Source organism: Poromitra crassiceps, assembly GCF_964638095.1.
Source record: "Poromitra crassiceps genome assembly, chromosome: 20".
NCBI lineage: Eukaryota > Metazoa > Chordata > Actinopteri > Beryciformes > Melamphaidae > Poromitra > Poromitra crassiceps.
Window position 1 is genome coordinate 20,824,899 of NC_139637.1, and position 18,173 is coordinate 20,843,071.

The following is an 18,173-nucleotide window of genomic DNA, read 5'->3' on the forward strand; positions in this document are numbered from 1 at the left end:
TTGGTAAAAAAACAAAAACATGACTGCATATTAGCCATAGAGGTAACGGTGGAGTGACTGTATATGCCATATATACAGTCACCCCACTGTTACCTCAATGGCTGCAGAGATTTCAAGCTTTATAAACAAGCAGTCAAGGTGGAAATGTCCTCCCATAAACACATTGTGTATCATCATTTCTTTGATCAGCCACACATAATCCATAACAGACACACTTGACACAGTTCTGTTTTTCTATTTAATTAATGTGATATGATATTCAGCAAGTATGTACAGTTATACTTATACACCCTCCTGGTGTCAAGAGTTAAATAATGTGCCAGCAGCAGTCAGAAGCCTTCATTTCAAGTCCAGTCAAAGTTGTTGGCATGCCAGTGGGTCCAGAGTCCATCAGCTGCTGTCCTGACTCCTGACACCAAACAGTGCCCTCCATCACCAAATCCTGTTGTTCTAGCATAGCTCTCCACCATCAGAAGATGCTCTGACAGTCCATGTTGTTCTGGAATAGCTCTCCTCTCCACCAACAGAAGATGCTCTGACAGTCCCGGTTGTTCTGGAATAGCTCTCCTCTCCACCATCAGAAGATGCTCTGACAGTCCCGGTTGTTCTGGAATAGCTCTCCACCATCAGAAGATGATCTGATAAGTCCCTGTTCTGGAATAGCTCTCCTCTCCACCAACAGAAGATGTGACGTGCTGCCACATTACCTCAGCTAGAAGCCCTTCTTGACCAGCCAGTCCTTTAGCTCTGCATCAAAGTGACCTTTGACCCGCAGCGTCATGGTGACCTCGTTGACCTGTGTGGGCAGGTCTTTGCCCGTCACCTCCTTCAGATACTGCTTCACGTCGCTCTCCAGAGCCCAGATGTCCCCTTCCACTTTCCGTACCAGGGTGGTCTTGCGGCTGCCGTGCGTCAGGTCCGTGTAGACGGGGATGTTGTGCATGCGGGAGCGGCGGATCATGTACGGTAAAGCCGGCGGCACGTCCGCCGGAGCGACCCAGCCGGACGGGGCAGGGCCGTCGTGTTTAGGGGGAATGGGGACTCGTGTCGGCGGGATGAGACGCTCCACAAACTTGTATTCCTCCGTCGACTCCAGTATTGAAGTGGGCTTCTCCGCTGGAGCAGCGCTACACACCGACCGCAGCCCGGCAGCGGCAGCTCTCGGTGCCCGCCGGTGCAAGCTGGAAACCCTCAGTGCCCCGCGGAGCATCGAGGAGTGAAGAGTGAAGCAGGCCGCCATGTTTCCCCGTCTGACAGGGAGCAGGAAGTGACATGGGAAGTGACCTCTAACAACACTTCTTCCTGAATGGAGTGTTGCTGCCGCCTACTGGTCAAAGCTATACTGCAGTCTGAGTCTGGGCTACCAACTGTGTGGTCATGTTACCAAACAGACACCTGTTTTAACAAAGTCCGGCATTTACAGTCATTATTACTCTAACTACTTCACAGAGTCTTGGATTTACAGAGATAATAATGGTGAGAGTGGATGAAATCTATTATTAGAATAGATTAGATTAGACATTATCATGCATTAGAGCTATTTAGGATCAGGCTGCTGCATTCGGCTCAGCTCATCACTTTTATCTAGTTAACTACTCATCACCACTTCACCAGTCATAATTATGGAAAATATTTGGCCCATATCCGGTTTTATATTAATAAAATATGCCTAAACATAAGGAACACATACATTTCATCGGTACTGAGGTTCTGAAGCAGCCCCACCCCCACCTGCTGCAGGCATGTGGAGAAGCAATCAGTCTGAGTTGTTGTTATTCTCCTCTACTCCGAGAGGAGGCGGTGTAGGACCAGCACGAATAATCTGTTTCTCATGGGAAAGCGCAGATAAGCAAGATAAAACAAGCTGTTATGACAATGTCAGTGACAGTACATTGAATATTTAGAGACAGTATCGCCTATGATATGTGTCAGTAGAAGCAGTGCAAAAAGACTGAGTCCCGTTGTATTGCTCAGGCTGCACTACAGCGTCTATTCACAGGCGCGATCCCACTACTGAGCGGCACGGGGGATTTGGCCTGCTCCGTTTCCGGCCTGGGCCGATGCACCCCTCCTTAGACGACCTGGTGGTCCCGAGCTCCCCCGGGAGCACCATATCGATACCGAACTTAGTGCGGACACCCGATCGGCATAGTCCACTGGAGCTCAGAACTCCTGGGCTCAAGCGGTCCGCCAGCCTCAGCCTCCCGGTAGCTTGGATTACAGGTGCGCGCCACCGCACCCGGCGAGGAACAGCCTGGCTCATCGGGCTTTTGACTTTTAAAAACGTGACGTCATCGAGAAGGACTCTACGGCGACATCTAGCGGCGCAAATGAAAGCGAGAGAGAGAGAGAGAGAGAGAGAGAGAGAGTAGGAGGGAGGGGTTGTGTTTTGGGTTTTGAATGTCTTCAAGCTGTGTGATTTGTCAGCCTTGTCTAACCAGTTTACTTTTTGCTTGACCCGCAGCCTACAGCGAACTTTACGTCCTTATTTCAGTGAAATCCGTCACATTTTTCATCCGACAGAGAACTTGTGTTGTAAACTTGAGTGAACTCAGCCGAGCGCACGACCTGGACAGCGGCCACAGGATGAGCGGAGAGGACCTGGCTCTGAATAAACTGGACGACGTAGAGGTGAGAGACGGGACAGACATCTGATCTGTCACATCTGCTACTGAGATTATTCTATTCTAATCTATTATGCTATTTGCTTCTAATCTCTTATTGTTTCTATTCACTACACTTCTACCCTATTGTATTGTTATTTTGCCCTGCTCAATTTATTTCATTTCATGTGGTAAACATGTTGCTTATTCTATTCTATTCTATTCTATTCTATTCTATTCTATTCTGTTCTATTCTATTCATAGAGTAAGTAGTGTTCTTTTTAATTAAGCCTATTCTAAAGCGTTATCATATTCTATTCTGTTCTGTTCTAGTCTACTTACAGGAACATCAGGTCTGATATAACTCATAAGTGTGAAAGCTGGCTCCTTGCCACCTGCCAATAGAAGTGAATGAAGGCTTTGTGAATCTGTCGGTTGCACCCAGGTGTGACGTCTCCTCTAAAGCCCTGAGAAAACGCTTCACCTCAGGGCAAACACAGCAGAGACTTTCCCTCAGTGATGTAGCAGTGACCCCGTGAGTGACCCTCACCTTTAGACTCATAGGAGGGTCATCCTATATACATCAGTGGTTCTCAAATGGGGGTCCGTGGCACTTTGCAAAGGGGTCCCGCGAAAAGTTTTCAGGAAAATAAAAATAACAACTCTTTTGTTGTTGCAAAAGCTTCATAGGTCAACGAAAATATTGTATGCTTTAAATCTAAAATGGTTCATGGATTACATTCTAATCTAACAAACCTATCAATTTAAAAGTCATGCACGTTACCGTGGAAACAATTAAGTTGAGCCCAAAATCACAAATCAGAATGAGAGGGGGGCCCCGGTATATTTTCTATCTTGTAAGGGGTCCTTGGCTGAAAAACATGTGAGAACCTCTGCTATACATGCCTTCAGTGAAACTAGACTGACTGCTTTTCAATGGTATCACCTTTACAATCCTTTTGGCAGGGTGTGCATATTAGCTGCAGAGAGAAAATTTCTTAGAGCATGCTGTGTCTTGCCCTCTCTCTCTCTTTCTCTCTTTCCCTCCCTCCCTCCCTCCAGCCCAGGTGAGCCAACGCCCATTTGTCTGCCACTCCCCCTCTTCTCCTCTTACAGCCACACCTGAGTACATATAATAGCAACATGACACACAACACCTGTGTGTGTAGGGGATGGCACAAACTGATTTCACCAAGTAACATGCATGCGACAAGTAAAAAAAGATGTGGTTAAGATTAGGGTTAGGGTTTAACAATGACCAGACCTAAACCCCTAACCCTAACCACATTGTTGTAGGCTACTTGCCTAAACCTAATGTCTAACCCTAATGTTTGATAAAAATGTGTGTGGTTCGACCATGAGTCGAACCCCAGTTCTCAGATCGGAAGCCGCACAACTTATCCATTTAGCCATAGGACTGAGCACACCCTGAGCTGCACTTTTTTCACACCCTAACCCGAATCTTAACCACATTTTTTCCCTTGCTGCACGTTTTCAAGAAGAAGCAATTGCGGTGACCAATCAAATGAGTTGGGGGGCGGGGTTTTCCCGGCCCATACTAGGAAGAAATGTTGGTCCAGGAACAACTGTTACTTGGTGAAATCAGATCTTTGGTGTTTGCACTTGTCTGCCTAGACGGACTTGGCCAGGCAGACACAGAAATTAGTGCAATAAGAAACCTGAACTATTTTGGTCAGGAGATGATGCTAAGTTGGAATGGCTATTCAGAGATGAAGTCTTCAGTTTGGCCAGGTTTATTGGGAGTGCTTGGAAACTCAGAATGGAGAAGTTGTTCATCTGAATACATGTATACAACTCTGTTTTGTCTTGTTTATGTTTGAGCTTTTGCGGCTTGTTTGTTAATTTGTTTGTATTGTTGAACTTGAATGATTTGTGTCTTGTAAGCCCAGACGGGCTGGGCATCTATCTGCAATAAGATTTGTGAAATACAAGAAAATAATATGTTCTTTAGGGGGATTAGCCAAGGTCTCTCTAACATAGTGATTCTGAAAGTGGGGTCCGGGGACCCCCAAGGGTCCTTGAGGGGGTCCCCAGCAAAAAGGGGAATAATTTATGTTCACTATAATTCTATCCATCAGTAACACAATGACAGAATGTATGACTCTTTTGGTCATGGGTTTCATACACTTTCTGTAATAAAAACATCTAAAAGCAAAAATCGTATCAGATACGGGACCCTGGGACAACATCTTATCAGATGGGGGTCCGTGCCGTGGTCTGATTTGTATCAGGGGTCCTCAACGTGAAAAAGTTTGAGAACCACTGCTCTAACCACTCCTCTCTGACCTGGCAGGCGGCCACAGTCCCCTCTGGAAAGGCGCGCCAGCCCCTCAACCTAAACCACTACGCCACGAAGAAGACTGCGGCTCAGAGCATGCTGGACGTGGCGCTGCTGATGGCCAACTCGTCCCAGATGAAGACCGTGCTGTACGTCGGGCCTCGCTACCGCTTCTACATCCCCCTCATCGTGCTGCTGGCTCTGTCCATCACACTGCAAGTGGTGGTGGGGCTGCTGCTCGTCTGCATCGGTGAGTGACTCTGGGGTCTGGATGCTGCAGAAGCGTCCAGGGAGAGAGGTTGGAGAGTTTCCTTAGATGACCACTAATTGTTTGTTTGTTTGTTTGTTCTTCCTGCAGTGAAGTTTGATCTGAACGACGTGAGGAAACACGACAAGTTGAATAAGATGAACAACGTGGCCACAGTGTTTGTCTTCTTCACGGTCCTCATCAACATCTTCATCACAGCGCTCGGCTTCGACGTGCAAACGCTAAGGTACACTCGGACGACACACACTTGGCTTCATAAGCTGGGTGAGACACACAGATATGAAGACTGGCAAGCACAACATTTTGTTACAGTGACCGTTGTAAACTCTGACTTGTGATCTTCTTCTTGTGTTTAGTGCCAGCCCAGCCTTGGTATCTGATGTGATAGCCATGTCACAGCCACAGGCCTTCCCTATCCCCATTGACCAGAACCTGACTGGAATCATACTATAGACCAGCTGCTGGACCAACATGAGAAGTTTACTCTCTCCCCTCAGGAACCAGGGCTTTGGAATCATATGGATTTTGGGGCAATAGCCTCTCTGTAACATCTAGTGTATATAAGCCACAATTCAAACAAAGTATGACTTGTAAGGACAAACGACCACTAGCTGGAACTAATTTCCATTCCTGAATGGATATAATGGAACTATCATGTTCTTGGTGCTGAAAGACTTTTGAGCAACCAGCCCAAATTTCACTCTGACAAAAGCCATCTATCTATCAGCTGCTCCCTTGATCCCAGCCTGGAACTGGAGGTGAATCCTTCTCCCATCTAAGGACCACCAAGTTAAACCTCAACCTCAGATGGACCAAAGACCTCAGGCTCAGTTCGGGAGCACAGTCCCAATGATCAGAACCTCAGCTCAACCAAAGAGTGTCGTGCTCTTTCAACTGAAAAACCTCAGTGTGAAAAGTCCACCACTGCCACCCACACCCCCAAAACAAAACCCAACACACAGACTTTGTTTTGTCTCCTACAATTGAACCTTTACTGCTGACATCTGACCTCTACAGTGTAAGCGTTTCCCATGTCCCATTTGCACTTGGAACTAGGGATTTCCCAGTTGAACGATGTCACACCCGAGTTGACCGCGTTTGGGCAGGTTAGCAGACTATAGAGGTAGAGATATGATATAGAATAAGAATTAAGGCTCAATGAAGCACTCCTGCTATTGATCAAGTTCATTCCAATAAAACTAATCATCGTATTTGTGATGCTTTTGGTCAGTAATGTCACTGATGAGGTTACAATGTCTATGACACCATCAGTGATGTCACTTGATGCCATCAGTGATGGTCACCCGCACAGTTGTGATGTCAGTGTCTAAAAAACTAGTCATGACTATGGGTTTAATATGAGCTGCAACGGTCAAAATGAGCCAGAAGAGGGAGCTAAATACAAAGGTATGCAGACTTCTGCATCCTTCTCATGCTACAAAGCTCATACTTGTCCTAGTCATCATGACATCAATGACTTTTATTGGAATTTGGAAGTAAGCTATTCACCTTATGTTCCAACACAGGGGTCAGCCAGTTACTTCCTATGTGTTTACACTTCCTGTGACAGTACAGTAGCCTACTAGTGACCGTAAAACTCATAGATATAAAGGCCTTAATATATATATATGGTAAAACTGACTGTGTTTTGAACAGGAAGTCATGACACAACTGGGTGAAGTGGGCGGGGCTACATAAGTTGAATACCCCACTGAGTTTGGTAACATTGAAAAACAAGACCCCAAATATTGTGGGCTAAAATCACCCACTAAAATTGATCAGCATTAAACCAGCCACACTTAAGTGAATAAGACTTATTCCGACAGCAATTTTACATTTAAATTACTTACATGTCTGCTGACGTTTAAGTTTAACTCAATGTCAAACTCAAAATCATGGAGGTAATTTGGTCGTCTTCAGCCATTTAAACAATTACATGTTCGATGATGCCATCTGTGCTTTTTAAGAACTGCCATCAGTTTTGCCAAAATATCTAGCAAATTACTTAGGAAAGACAATCATAGAAATTAACAGTCAACTCTTTTCAATATTTCCTTTCTAAACTCATTCTTAGCTCCACCATCCCTATACATGACCATTCCTCGTGTAGGCATAATGTAAACGCAAAATCAATACCACAGAGACAACAAGTCACCAAAATCACTTTTATTAGGCCTACTCAAACCCCTTTTTATTCAGCTTTGTGCAGGGCCTTCCAGCGGATCAGAGGGCCTCTGCTGGGGATGTACTTCACCCCGCAGCCGTCGGAGATCAGACGCTTCTCGTTCTCGGCCATCATCTCGTCAAAGTCGGTGGCGTTGAACTTGGTGAAGCCGTACTTCTTGGAGATGTGGATCTGACGGAGAAGGAAACAGAAATCAAATCAAGGCCAAAACTCATGCGGATACAATGTGTCAACAGAATAAACGCATGTGAAGGGGGGGGGGGGGGGGGGGGGTCAAGCCTTTTGTATTTGTCTCAGTGGTCCCTTAAAGCACTCAGCACCTCCCAGCTGAGGACATACACAAACAAAGAGTTACTGTCTGCAGCCATTGCAGACCAGAACTGCACCGCAGCAGGACTGGTCGGCTTAATAAGCTGCAGGCCGGTGACGTGATGAAATCTGCTCTGTTTAGCCTGGGCAGTAACAGGGCAGTAACATCATCACTGCCGGGGCACGGTGGCAGGATGAAAAGAGTCGCCGTTGATGAAAGAGTCCTGTGTTCTAGCTTTCATTTTTTCCACAGTTACAAGTTGTGGCACTGTAAACGAGAGGTAAGGTATGTACAGTATGTGGACAGGAAGGAGCTCCAGAAGGTGATTATGGAACTGCATGGAAGATGATCAAACTTGACCTTTCCCTGTGTAAATCTTGGGCTTGGCCTCCTTTTTCCTTTTGTCACCAGGCTGGAACCATGGAACATGTTAACTAAACAGATGTGTGTTCCAGTAATGTTAAGCCTAATCTCAACACATTGTTTTGAACATAACTCTCCTATAGCCTATGTTCAATGTTCGATGTGAAGTTCAAATGAACATGTGAGACAGACGGAATTCACGGTCTGCTTTTGGCCCTCATTTTGTTCATCTTCTAAATAGCCTACTCTGTATTGTGAAGAAGACGCGCGGACAAGCCACCCCTGCCCAGCATCCTGCTGGCAAATGTCCAATCTTTGGAAAACAAGCTTTGTGAACTAAGAGCGCGCGCAAAATACCAAAAAGACATAGCGCGATGTAACGTTCTGTGCCTAACGGAAACCTGGCTTACTCCTGACACAACGGACCATTCTATCGCGTTACCAGGATTCAGTGTGTTCAGAGGAGACAGAAACGAACGATCCGGTAAGATGAAGGGAGGGGGCGTTTGTCTAATGATTAACGTAAACTGGTGTGTAAACATCACAGTCATTGGGAGACACTGCTCGGAGGACCTTGAATATGTAATGCTTCAATGCGTGCCGTTCTGGAGTCCACGAGAATTCACGACAGTAACCGTAATGGGGGTATACGTCCCTCCACAAGCAAACGCCATGGTCGCACTGAAGGAGCTGCAACGAGCGATCAGCGCACAGGAGGCAAAACAACCGGAAATGGCCCTGGTGGTGACTGGTGATTTTAACAGGGCAAACCTGAGAGTTAGAATGCCCACGCTGTACCAGCATGTCCATTTCCCCACCAGAGGCAAAAATACACTGGATAAATGCTACACAAATATCCGCCATGGCTACAAGGCCGTACCCAGCCCACCTTTCGGCAAATCAGACCACGCCTCCATCCTGCTGGTGCCCAGGTACCAACACAAACTGAAAAAACAGCCCCCGGCATTCCGAACCGCCCACTGCTGGTCAGACCAATCAGACGACATCCTGAGGGACTGTTTTGACCAAGTAGCATGGGAGGAGTTCAAAGCGGCGGGAGACCTGGGCGCGTACGCAGAGACGGTGTCATGCTTTATAAAGAAGTGCACCGACGACATAGTCCCCACAAAGAGGGTCAAAATAATGCCAAACCAAAAGCCCTGGGTCAACAGCGATGTCAGGGCTGCCCTACACGCCAGGACCACCGCCTTCAGTTCAGGCACACCGGAACAATACAAGCAGGCACAATATGCCCTCCGGACCGCTATTAAAAAAGCACAGAGAGATTATGGAAGGCAGCTGGAGTCAAAACTGGACACCAACAACTGCTGCTACAGACTTCAAAGAGGTGAAACGACAGAACCCCAGCACTTCACCCACCCTACCGGACGAACTCAACGCGTTCTACGCTAGGTTCGACCCCTCTGCCAGAGCGCCTCCCCTCCCCCCCCCCCCCTCTCCCACCCCTCTCCCACTCTCCTCCCCCCATCACCTCCCACCCTCTCCTCCCCCCCACCACCCCTCCTCCTCCCCTCTCCTCCCCCCCCCTGCCACCTCCCTCCCCCCACCCCTCCTCCCCTCCCCCCCTGCCACCTCTCCCCCCTCATCACCCCCCCCTCCGCCCCCCTACCACCCTTCCTCCCTCCCCCCCCCGACCACCACCCTCCCTCCTCTCCCCGCCCCCACCAAAACCCCTCCTCCCCTCCACCCCTCAGCACCCCCACCCCCTCCCATTCCCACCTAACCACCAACCCCCCCCACCTCCCAACCCCCACAGATCCAGACCGCCCTCTCACCATCACTGAGGACGAAGTGTGCCGGTCGTTCCTGCGTATCAACCCACGCAAGGCGGCCGGCCCGGACGGCATCCCCGGGCGGGTCCTCAAAGCCTGCGCCCACCAGCTGGCAGCCGTATACACAGACATCTTCAACCAGTCTCTCTCCCTCCGACGAGTTCCCTCCTGCTTCAAGGCAGCAACAATCATCCCCATTCCCAAACAGCAAAAAGTGACCAGCCTCAATGACTGGCGCCCTATAGCCCTCACGCCAATAGCCAGCAAGTGCCTTGAAAAGCTGGTCATATCAAAGATCCGCCCCACACTCCCCCCGGACCACGACCCGCTACAGTTTGCATACCGCCCCAACAGGAGCACAGCGGATGCAGTAGCACACGTGCTCCACACCGCCCTGTCCCACCTGGAGGGGAAGGACACCTATGTGAGAATGCTGTTCGTGGACTACAGCTCAGCATTCAACACCATAGTACCCTCCAGGCTGGTAAGCAAACTCAGGGACCTGGGACTAAACACAGCGATGTGCGACTGGATCCTGGACTTCCTGACAGACCGCCGCCAGGTGGTGAGGGTGGGCAACCTCACCTCCTCCCCACTGACCATCAGCATAGGAGCGCCCCAGGGGTGCGTCTCCAGCCCCTTCTGGTACGACCTCTACACCCACGACTGCGTGGCGACTCAAACTTCAAACACCATCGTGAAGTTTGCAGACGACACAGCAGTCGTGGGGCTGGTCTCGGGGGGCGACGAGACGGCCTACAGAGAGGAGGTGAGGGTCCTGGAACAATGGTGCCAGGACAACCACCTCTCTCTGAACGTCTCCAAGACCAAGGAGATCATTGTGGACTACAGGAGAGGGGGGGGGGCACACACCCCCCAATCACCATCAACGGCACAGTGGTGGAAAGGGTGGACAGCTTCAAGTACCTGGGAGTCAACATCCACCAGGACCTGACCTGGGCCGGCCACACCGCCACTGTTGTCAAAAAGGCCCAACAGCGAATACACGGACTCAGGCGCCTGAAGAAGTTTGGGCTAAGGAAAGAAATCCTCAGGGACTTCTACAGAGGCACCATTGAAAGCCTGCTGACTGGCTGCTTCACCGCCTGGTACGGGAACTGTACCACCATGGACCGCAGGGCGCTACGGAGGGTGAGGCGCGCGGCCCAGCACGTAACTGGAGACGAGTTGCCAGAACTGCATGAACTGTATAACCAGCGGTGCCTCAGGAGGTCCCTGAAGATCATCAAAGACACAAACCATCCCCACAACAGCCTGTTCTCCCTGCTACCCTCAGGGAGGAGATACAGGGTTCCAAAAGCACGCACAAATCGCTTGAGGAACAGTTTCTTCCCACAGGCCACGAGACTCCTTAACATACACAAATAGTGTAGTAGTCGTACCGTACCGTACTGCAGCTGCTACCATTATGTATGCCTAATGTTTAATTGTATGTCTAACAAGGTACATGCTATTTGCACCTGTATGTCAATTACGTAGAATTTAAAATGTCTGAACACGTCTAACGTATGCACAATGCCTAATGTTTAATTGTATGTTTAATAAGGTACATGCTATTTGCACTGTATGTCAAATACGTCAAATTTAAATGTCTGAACACGTCTAACGTATGCACATGAACATGTGCACCTATGTGCAATGAATATGCCACTGACTTGTCTTATCGCTATTCTGCCTTATTGCCTATTGCTGCTTAGTATTGCTTATTGATGCCTATTTCTTATTGCCTATTGCTCATTGCTTGTTGCCTATTTGTACTATGTCGTAAACGGAGTCCACAGCACAAGAATTTCACATGTGATACTTGTACCATGGAGTGACAATAAAAATCTTGAATCTTGAATCTTGAATCTATTAACTGAAATTAGGAAACTATAGCCTACAGAACATGGCACAAGAAATTGCATTGACTGTTGTTTACTTACATAAGCTAATGGATGATTTGATTGGTGATTTGGTTCAATTGCTGACGTCCATTGCCATTGGCTCAGGCTGGTTCTCGTCAATCTCCAGTGGTTGAGCATGGAGCTGTTGACTGTTTAGTGCTGACTGGTCCTGAATGCAGCACAAAGCCAGCTGATTGGCCAAAAATTGGTCGCACACAACGCAGCATCCCTGATTGGTCAGTGGGCCAGTCGGTCCTGTGCTCCCATTGGTCATCGTGGGACAGCTGGGCAGAACATCCTGGGTTCTTGCTTCTGAAAAAGGAGCAGGACAGTCATGTTGATTATACAGGTCATGACCTCGGTATTCACCCCCCCCCCTCCCATTTTTATTTTTATTTTTTTAGAAACATAGCCCCGTCCCCAGATCTATTCATCTGTCATTCATGTTTTAAAGCCCTCATAAATAACATGATATATGACAGTTGATCAGAAATGCAACAATTTGCTTCCTCTCTGTGTGCTATAGAAGGAAGAGACATAACTCACCACAACGTTCAAATTTTGCATTGGGGCTAGACTTTGGGGACAGTTCTATTGAAGTGAATGGGTAAGTAACTCCCCTGTAACTAGTGATGTTTGTGTAGATGGGCCATTGTATTTAATTGAGCAGTATTCTGCCATGTGACCTGGCTGTATCTTCACACGCTTTTAACTGAGCCTGCCATGAGAGGATGCAGTGCCCTAAAGGCGTGTGATGTGTGCAGGCTAGCTATGTTGGTGAGAGCCCATAAATGTGTGCCCATGGCACACAAACGATGACACCAAAACACAAACTCTATGTTTTCTTTGAATTTCAGTATGACTCAGTCTTGGAAGATCAGTCTGTAGCTGTGTCAACACGCTGAGGATAAGGATTTCTCTGCTGACTGCATGGATTTCTTCTGTGCACAATACTGTGCTTTTTTCCTCTGTGTCCCTGTCCCCTGCATTATGTATACAAAAGCTTTATCCAAGCAGTCATTCTCAGTCATTTACTTAGGTTACTGTATATATTCACCTTCCAGACGGCTTCTAGAAGAAAAAAATGCTTTTAAATGAGCCGTTTGATAAAATTATTTATAAACCTATATAAGTTTGTGAAAACTTAATATGGGAGGCCAACACCGACCACATTATTAACAAGGCCCACCAGAGGCTCCACTCACTGCGACAGCTCAGGAAGTCATCAATCTCCATTGGTTGAGCATGGAGCTGTTGACTGTTTGGTGCTGACGGGTCCTGAATGCAGCACAAAGCCAGCTGATTGGCCAAAAATTGGTCGCACACAACGCAGCATCCCTGATTGGTCAGTGGGCCAGTCGGTCCTGCCCTCCCATTGGTCGCCGTGGGACAGCTGGGCAGAACAGCCTGGGTTCTTGCTTCTGAAAAAGGAGCAAGACAGTCATGTTGATTATGCAGGATAATGACAGTTGAGGAATTTTCTAATATTCTACAGGCCCGTAGCTACCATTGAGGACACCGAGGTCATGACCTCGGTATTCCCACCCCCCTCCCCATTTTTTTTTTTTTTTTTTTTTTTTAGAAAAATAGCCCCGTCCCCAGATCTATTCATCTGTCATTCATGTTTTAAAGCCCTCATAAATAACATGATACAGTATATGACAGTTGATCAGAAATGCAACAATTTGCTTCCTCTCTGTGTGCTATAGAAGGAAGAGACATAACTCACCACAACGTTCAAATTTTGCATTGGGGCTAGACTTTGGGGACACTTCTATTGAAGTGAATGGGTAAGTAACTCCCCTGTAAGTGATGTTTGTGTAGATGGGCCATTGTATTTAATTGAGCAGTATTCTGCCATGTGACCTGGCTGGCTTTATAGAGCCACTGTGGAGAGTGTCCTCACTTTCTGTCTGTGTGGCACAGCAACACTAGCGAGCATGACGAGGCTTGGCTAGAGAGAATAGTGCGCACGGCATCAAAGATAATTGGCTGCGACCTCCCTTCTGTGGCCTCCCTATATACGCCACACGCATCACGCGAAAGGGGGAGAAGGTGATGGGAGAACCCTCGCACCCCGCTTACTCCTTCTTCAAGCCCCTCCCCTCTGGTAGGAGGCTCCAGAGCATAAGGTTACTGTAGGACATCTCGTTTCAAAAACAGCATTGGACAACTGTTTTACTTTATTGGGTCATGAAACTGAAACCATGCATGAAACAGCCACCTGCATAGCCTACCTGACTTCGGGAGCTTCATGCATGATTAGCCTCCCAACGTGTCACACAGGTAACGTTAGAGACAGACTAGACACTTACTTTCTTGGTTGTTGCTAAAAAATCTGTCAGTGTCACTCACTCACCTCGTCTGTCGTTCACTCGCTCACTTTCAATTATCTCGCCAGGCAGACAGTCATCACCATGCTGCTGCTCTCTCCTACCTCCTGGCTCCTGCGCTCTTCAACTGAAATCAAGTTACCGCGGACGCGGCGTCAGATGACTTCCTGCCTGACGTGCCTTTCGTTTCGAAATAAAAGCGATCCCGTGTTTTCCATGCTTTTCCATGGAGCTTTTTTTATTTTTTTCTCTGAAATTATTACCGAGGTCCGGACCTATGAATCGTGTAGATTATTTGTTGTCTGTGCGGTTTAGTATGCTACATTGCCGTTGGAAGATAAATTGGAACTCCCATGACATCTGCCGAATCTGAGAGGAACTTTTCAACATTGAAAAGGATTAAGACATGCTTTCCATTGAAAATGAGTTTCATCAGGGAAAGGTGGATTTCAACACTGAAAGTCTGAGCCTAAAGCCTAAAGTCATCGAGAGGTTTGCTCACGCAAAGAACCGGCGCGCTACATTCCTGTTCAAGTGACCTGCATTGGTGAGTCAATGTTTTTGTGTGTGGAGCTGACATGTTTTTTTCACATAGGCTAATAGACAGTGCGCCGTACACTGTATACACACTACTGGAGCTGTCAGCTCTGCTGTTGGATGTTGAATAGAATAATTAAAGCCAAATTGATTTAGTTGTTTTGTATATTTTTTGTCAGTAATGCAAGGTTTGCAAGGCTGTCATATATGTGATGGTAACCCCATCTGGGAACAGAGCAGTGTGTGTGTGTTTGCAGCAGAGGGCTGCTCAATATCACTGCTATGAAGTCTGCGTTCCGTGCGTAAATACGCACGAGCTCCATACCGAGCGTACCCATACAAATGTGAAGTGTATTTAGTTTATATTTCTGCTCCTTGGCGCTCAAATCGCAGTCATATCTGCCTACCATAGATTGGCTACTGTGTGTTATGGTAAAACTGCCCCTCCAGAAATGTCAGGCTAAAATCGCCACTGTATAATAAACAGTATCGTATGCGGACGATCTGGTAATCTTTTCCGCCAGCAGTGCTGGGTTCCAACAGTTATTAAATATATGTTCTGCTTATGGTGTCAAATTTGATGTTAAATACAATGCTAAAAAGAGTGTTGTCATGATCTGTAGATCAAAGGGAGACAGAGATCTCACTTTTCCTGCCTTTTATTTCTCAGATAATGTTCTGTCTGTGATAAAACAAAAATGTATCTGGGTCACTTCACCATGACCAAATGTCTGATGAGGACATGTATAGACAGCGGCGTGTGCTATATGGCTAAGATGCTGGTCAGGAAATGTCATTCATTCGTTCGTTCGTTAGATCTTGATCATGGGATTCATTCATTCAGCCTACTGTACCCCCATTTATACCCCCCCCCCCCCCCCCACCTTCAACTTCAAAAAAGCGAGCCAATAAGCTTCAGGTTGCATATAACGATTGTATGCATTTTCAGACCTTGTCTCTCTTACAGTATGACTCTCTCTCTCCCTACCATAAAGAAATTATAAAACAAAATAACATTAATAAAATACAATTGATTAGTTACAATACATACAGTAGTCACATTTCAACATATCATAATTCATTGTTTTTCCCTCTATGTCATGGGAGAGGTAACAGCTACACTATGCAAGCAGACACGTACTTTATCAAATTTCGAATGCACTGCCGGCTTCAAGATGTCTTACCAATAATGCTCATCGTCTTCCTCTGAAAGTATTCCATTCTCTTCGTTCGTTCGTTACTTCTTGATCATGGGATAGCTCAGGTTTTGTCCACTTTTCATTCAACTGGTGGTTTTAATGGAATGATCCGTGGGAGGAGCCATACGAGGGCTGTAGTGGTGGCTAAACGCACGTAAACGGCGTTTACGTACCTTTTTCAATGCTCTGCAGCGTTTAGGGCACCTTTTAAGATCGTTTACTCACATGTTTAAATCGTTTATGCACACTTATTATTGCACGAGTTTTAACACGTTCGCGTAAACTCCGTTGATGCGGAGACCACGCCAAGCACGTCACACACCAAAAGAAAAGAAAAAAGATTACACATGGGCATGGCACTGACCAGGATCTCCGCGAACCGTAGCCTATTTTTGTGGAGCGCTCCGCGGGAAAGGTACACGGCCCCGGTCACGTTGGTGCCTTTATCGAGTGTGCTTGCCTGCCCAGACAGCGCTCCCTTCAAACAACTTAACGGTGCCATTGTGCCAGCGATGCGCAATGCGCATTTGGAGATGTGCATTTGGAGACCAGCTCATGGTGAGCTGAACATAGGTAAGGTTGGTTAAAAATGTGTGTCCGGAGTGGGGAAAATCATATAGGCTCACCGTTTTACAACTGAAGAGTGAATCACTGGTGTAAGAAACATGATTGATTTCCCTCTGATCAAGTAGCTAAAGTTTGTAACATTAGGTGCGTGCGAGTCGACTTGAATAGTCCAGGTGCTACTGTATAAAGCCAATATAATACGACCATGTTGAAAACTATCTAGAAACATACTGGTGTTTGTTGTGCCGAGATCTGTATAAATAAATATTGGCTGACTAAAATTTAGTGGCCAGAGTGGCAGAACCACTTTTATTTCCATGTACAGTATGTTGTCTACCTATCCTTGCCCAATGTGTTTGGGGATAGTTTGAATTATATATTGGTATTCAAGAATCACAGATTCAATCTGTCTACATACTTTTAGCTATAAAGCTGAAGCTGACGATCACAGGTACAGTGTGTGTGAGAGAACTATATTACTCTTCAAACTGTATATACAGGGTTCATACAAGGTCCTTTAAAGTAGGCTACCTACTGTATAATTTAACTTTTCATACCTGGAGAAATTCAACAAATGTTCAATAAATACATTTTCATATTGATTGTTTAGGGCTAATTATTTGTAAAGTCACAACACATTAGAGATGTGTGTAGTTCATTTTGCTCTCAAATGCACCAGGTTGATGAATTTTACTTTAAAATGTAAAAAAAAATCTTCCGGGGGAGAATCCCCCCGGACCCCCCTTGAGGGGCAAGGCCCATCCCATAGCCAGCTACTTTTTCTATCTGGCTGGCTACTCAGAAATGTGGGGGAACCCCCTGATATACCTTATAGGGCTATATGATTCAGATTAAGTTGTTCTATATACTCTCATATTTTGTCTTGTATATCGGTCACGGAAGCTTATTTATCCGCCGTTATAACACTGCCGGTGCCGCGTGAGAAAGCTGCCTCGAGTCAAAAGTATAGTTTACCCACTTTTTTTTACCACTACAGCACTGACTTCAGCTGAATTTGATTGTTTTCCGCTTACGGGTCGTCTGATGCACTGCGGCTGCCCCTCTTTAGTGTTATCACTATGTTCCTATGAACAGGGCTTGGGCCCTTTTCTATCCAAAGCAACTGGTGGTTTTGATGGATTGATCCGTGGGAGGAGCCATAGGAGGAGCCGATTATTATTTATTATTATTATTATTATTTTTTTTTACAAGAAATAAAAGAGAATCAAATAAGAAAAAATAAATAAAAACAGAATAAAATAGACATGGAAAAAGCCAACAGAGCTCAATGATACATATAAAACTGTTTAAAAGTGCTTCATTTCATTAAGGTGCCTTTTCACTGAAAGGGTTAAAAGCCACAAAGGACACCACACACCTGCTTTAAATAGTGTTTATTATTTCATCATAAGTATTTCCTTTAAAATTAGACAGTTACCCACTCAATAGTCTTAACGAAAATATATACAGTTGTAATATTATTGAGTGTTAGTTAAAGAACCTGGGCGCTGTTTATAACGCTAGTAGAGCAGAACAGCGTTACATTAATAATAATAATAATAATAACAATAACAACAACAATAACAATAATAATAAATATAAATATAACTGAAAATACAGGCCTGCTGAAGTGTTAACCCCCCCCCCCCCACACACACACACACACACAGAGGAGAGAGATAGCTAGGCCGAAACCAACGCAACTTTGCCTGTGTGTGGTGAAGTTATATTTTCCACTGAAGAATCATTAAATCAACTCAACATTAGCCTAATTGTGACACGATTTAAGTGAAGAGAAGTGAAATGTGA

At 46.2% G+C, this 18,173-nt stretch overlaps 1 protein-coding gene and 1 pseudogene across 2 annotated transcripts; one reads left to right on the forward strand and one right to left on the reverse strand.

Annotated features, from left to right (window-relative positions):
- Positions 1 to 258: 258 nt before the first annotated feature.
- On the reverse strand, positions 259 to 1,237 carry LOC310794732 (large ribosomal subunit protein mL49 pseudogene; annotated as a pseudogene). The gene has a single exon. The product of its transcript is annotated as a large ribosomal subunit protein mL49 pseudogene (transcript).
- A 1,209-nt stretch (positions 1,238 to 2,446) lies between these two features.
- On the forward strand, positions 2,447 to 6,320 carry LOC310794721 (ninjurin-1). Its single transcript, XM_083656741.1, has 4 exons — positions 2,447 to 2,631; positions 4,918 to 5,152; positions 5,261 to 5,396; positions 5,527 to 6,320. The coding sequence occupies exons 1-4, from the start codon at positions 2,587 to 2,589 to the stop codon at positions 5,621 to 5,623; spliced, it is 513 nt and encodes a 170-aa protein (XP_083512867.1). The 5' UTR covers positions 2,447 to 2,586; the 3' UTR covers positions 5,624 to 6,320.
- The last annotated feature ends 11,853 nt before the right edge of the window (positions 6,321 to 18,173 follow it).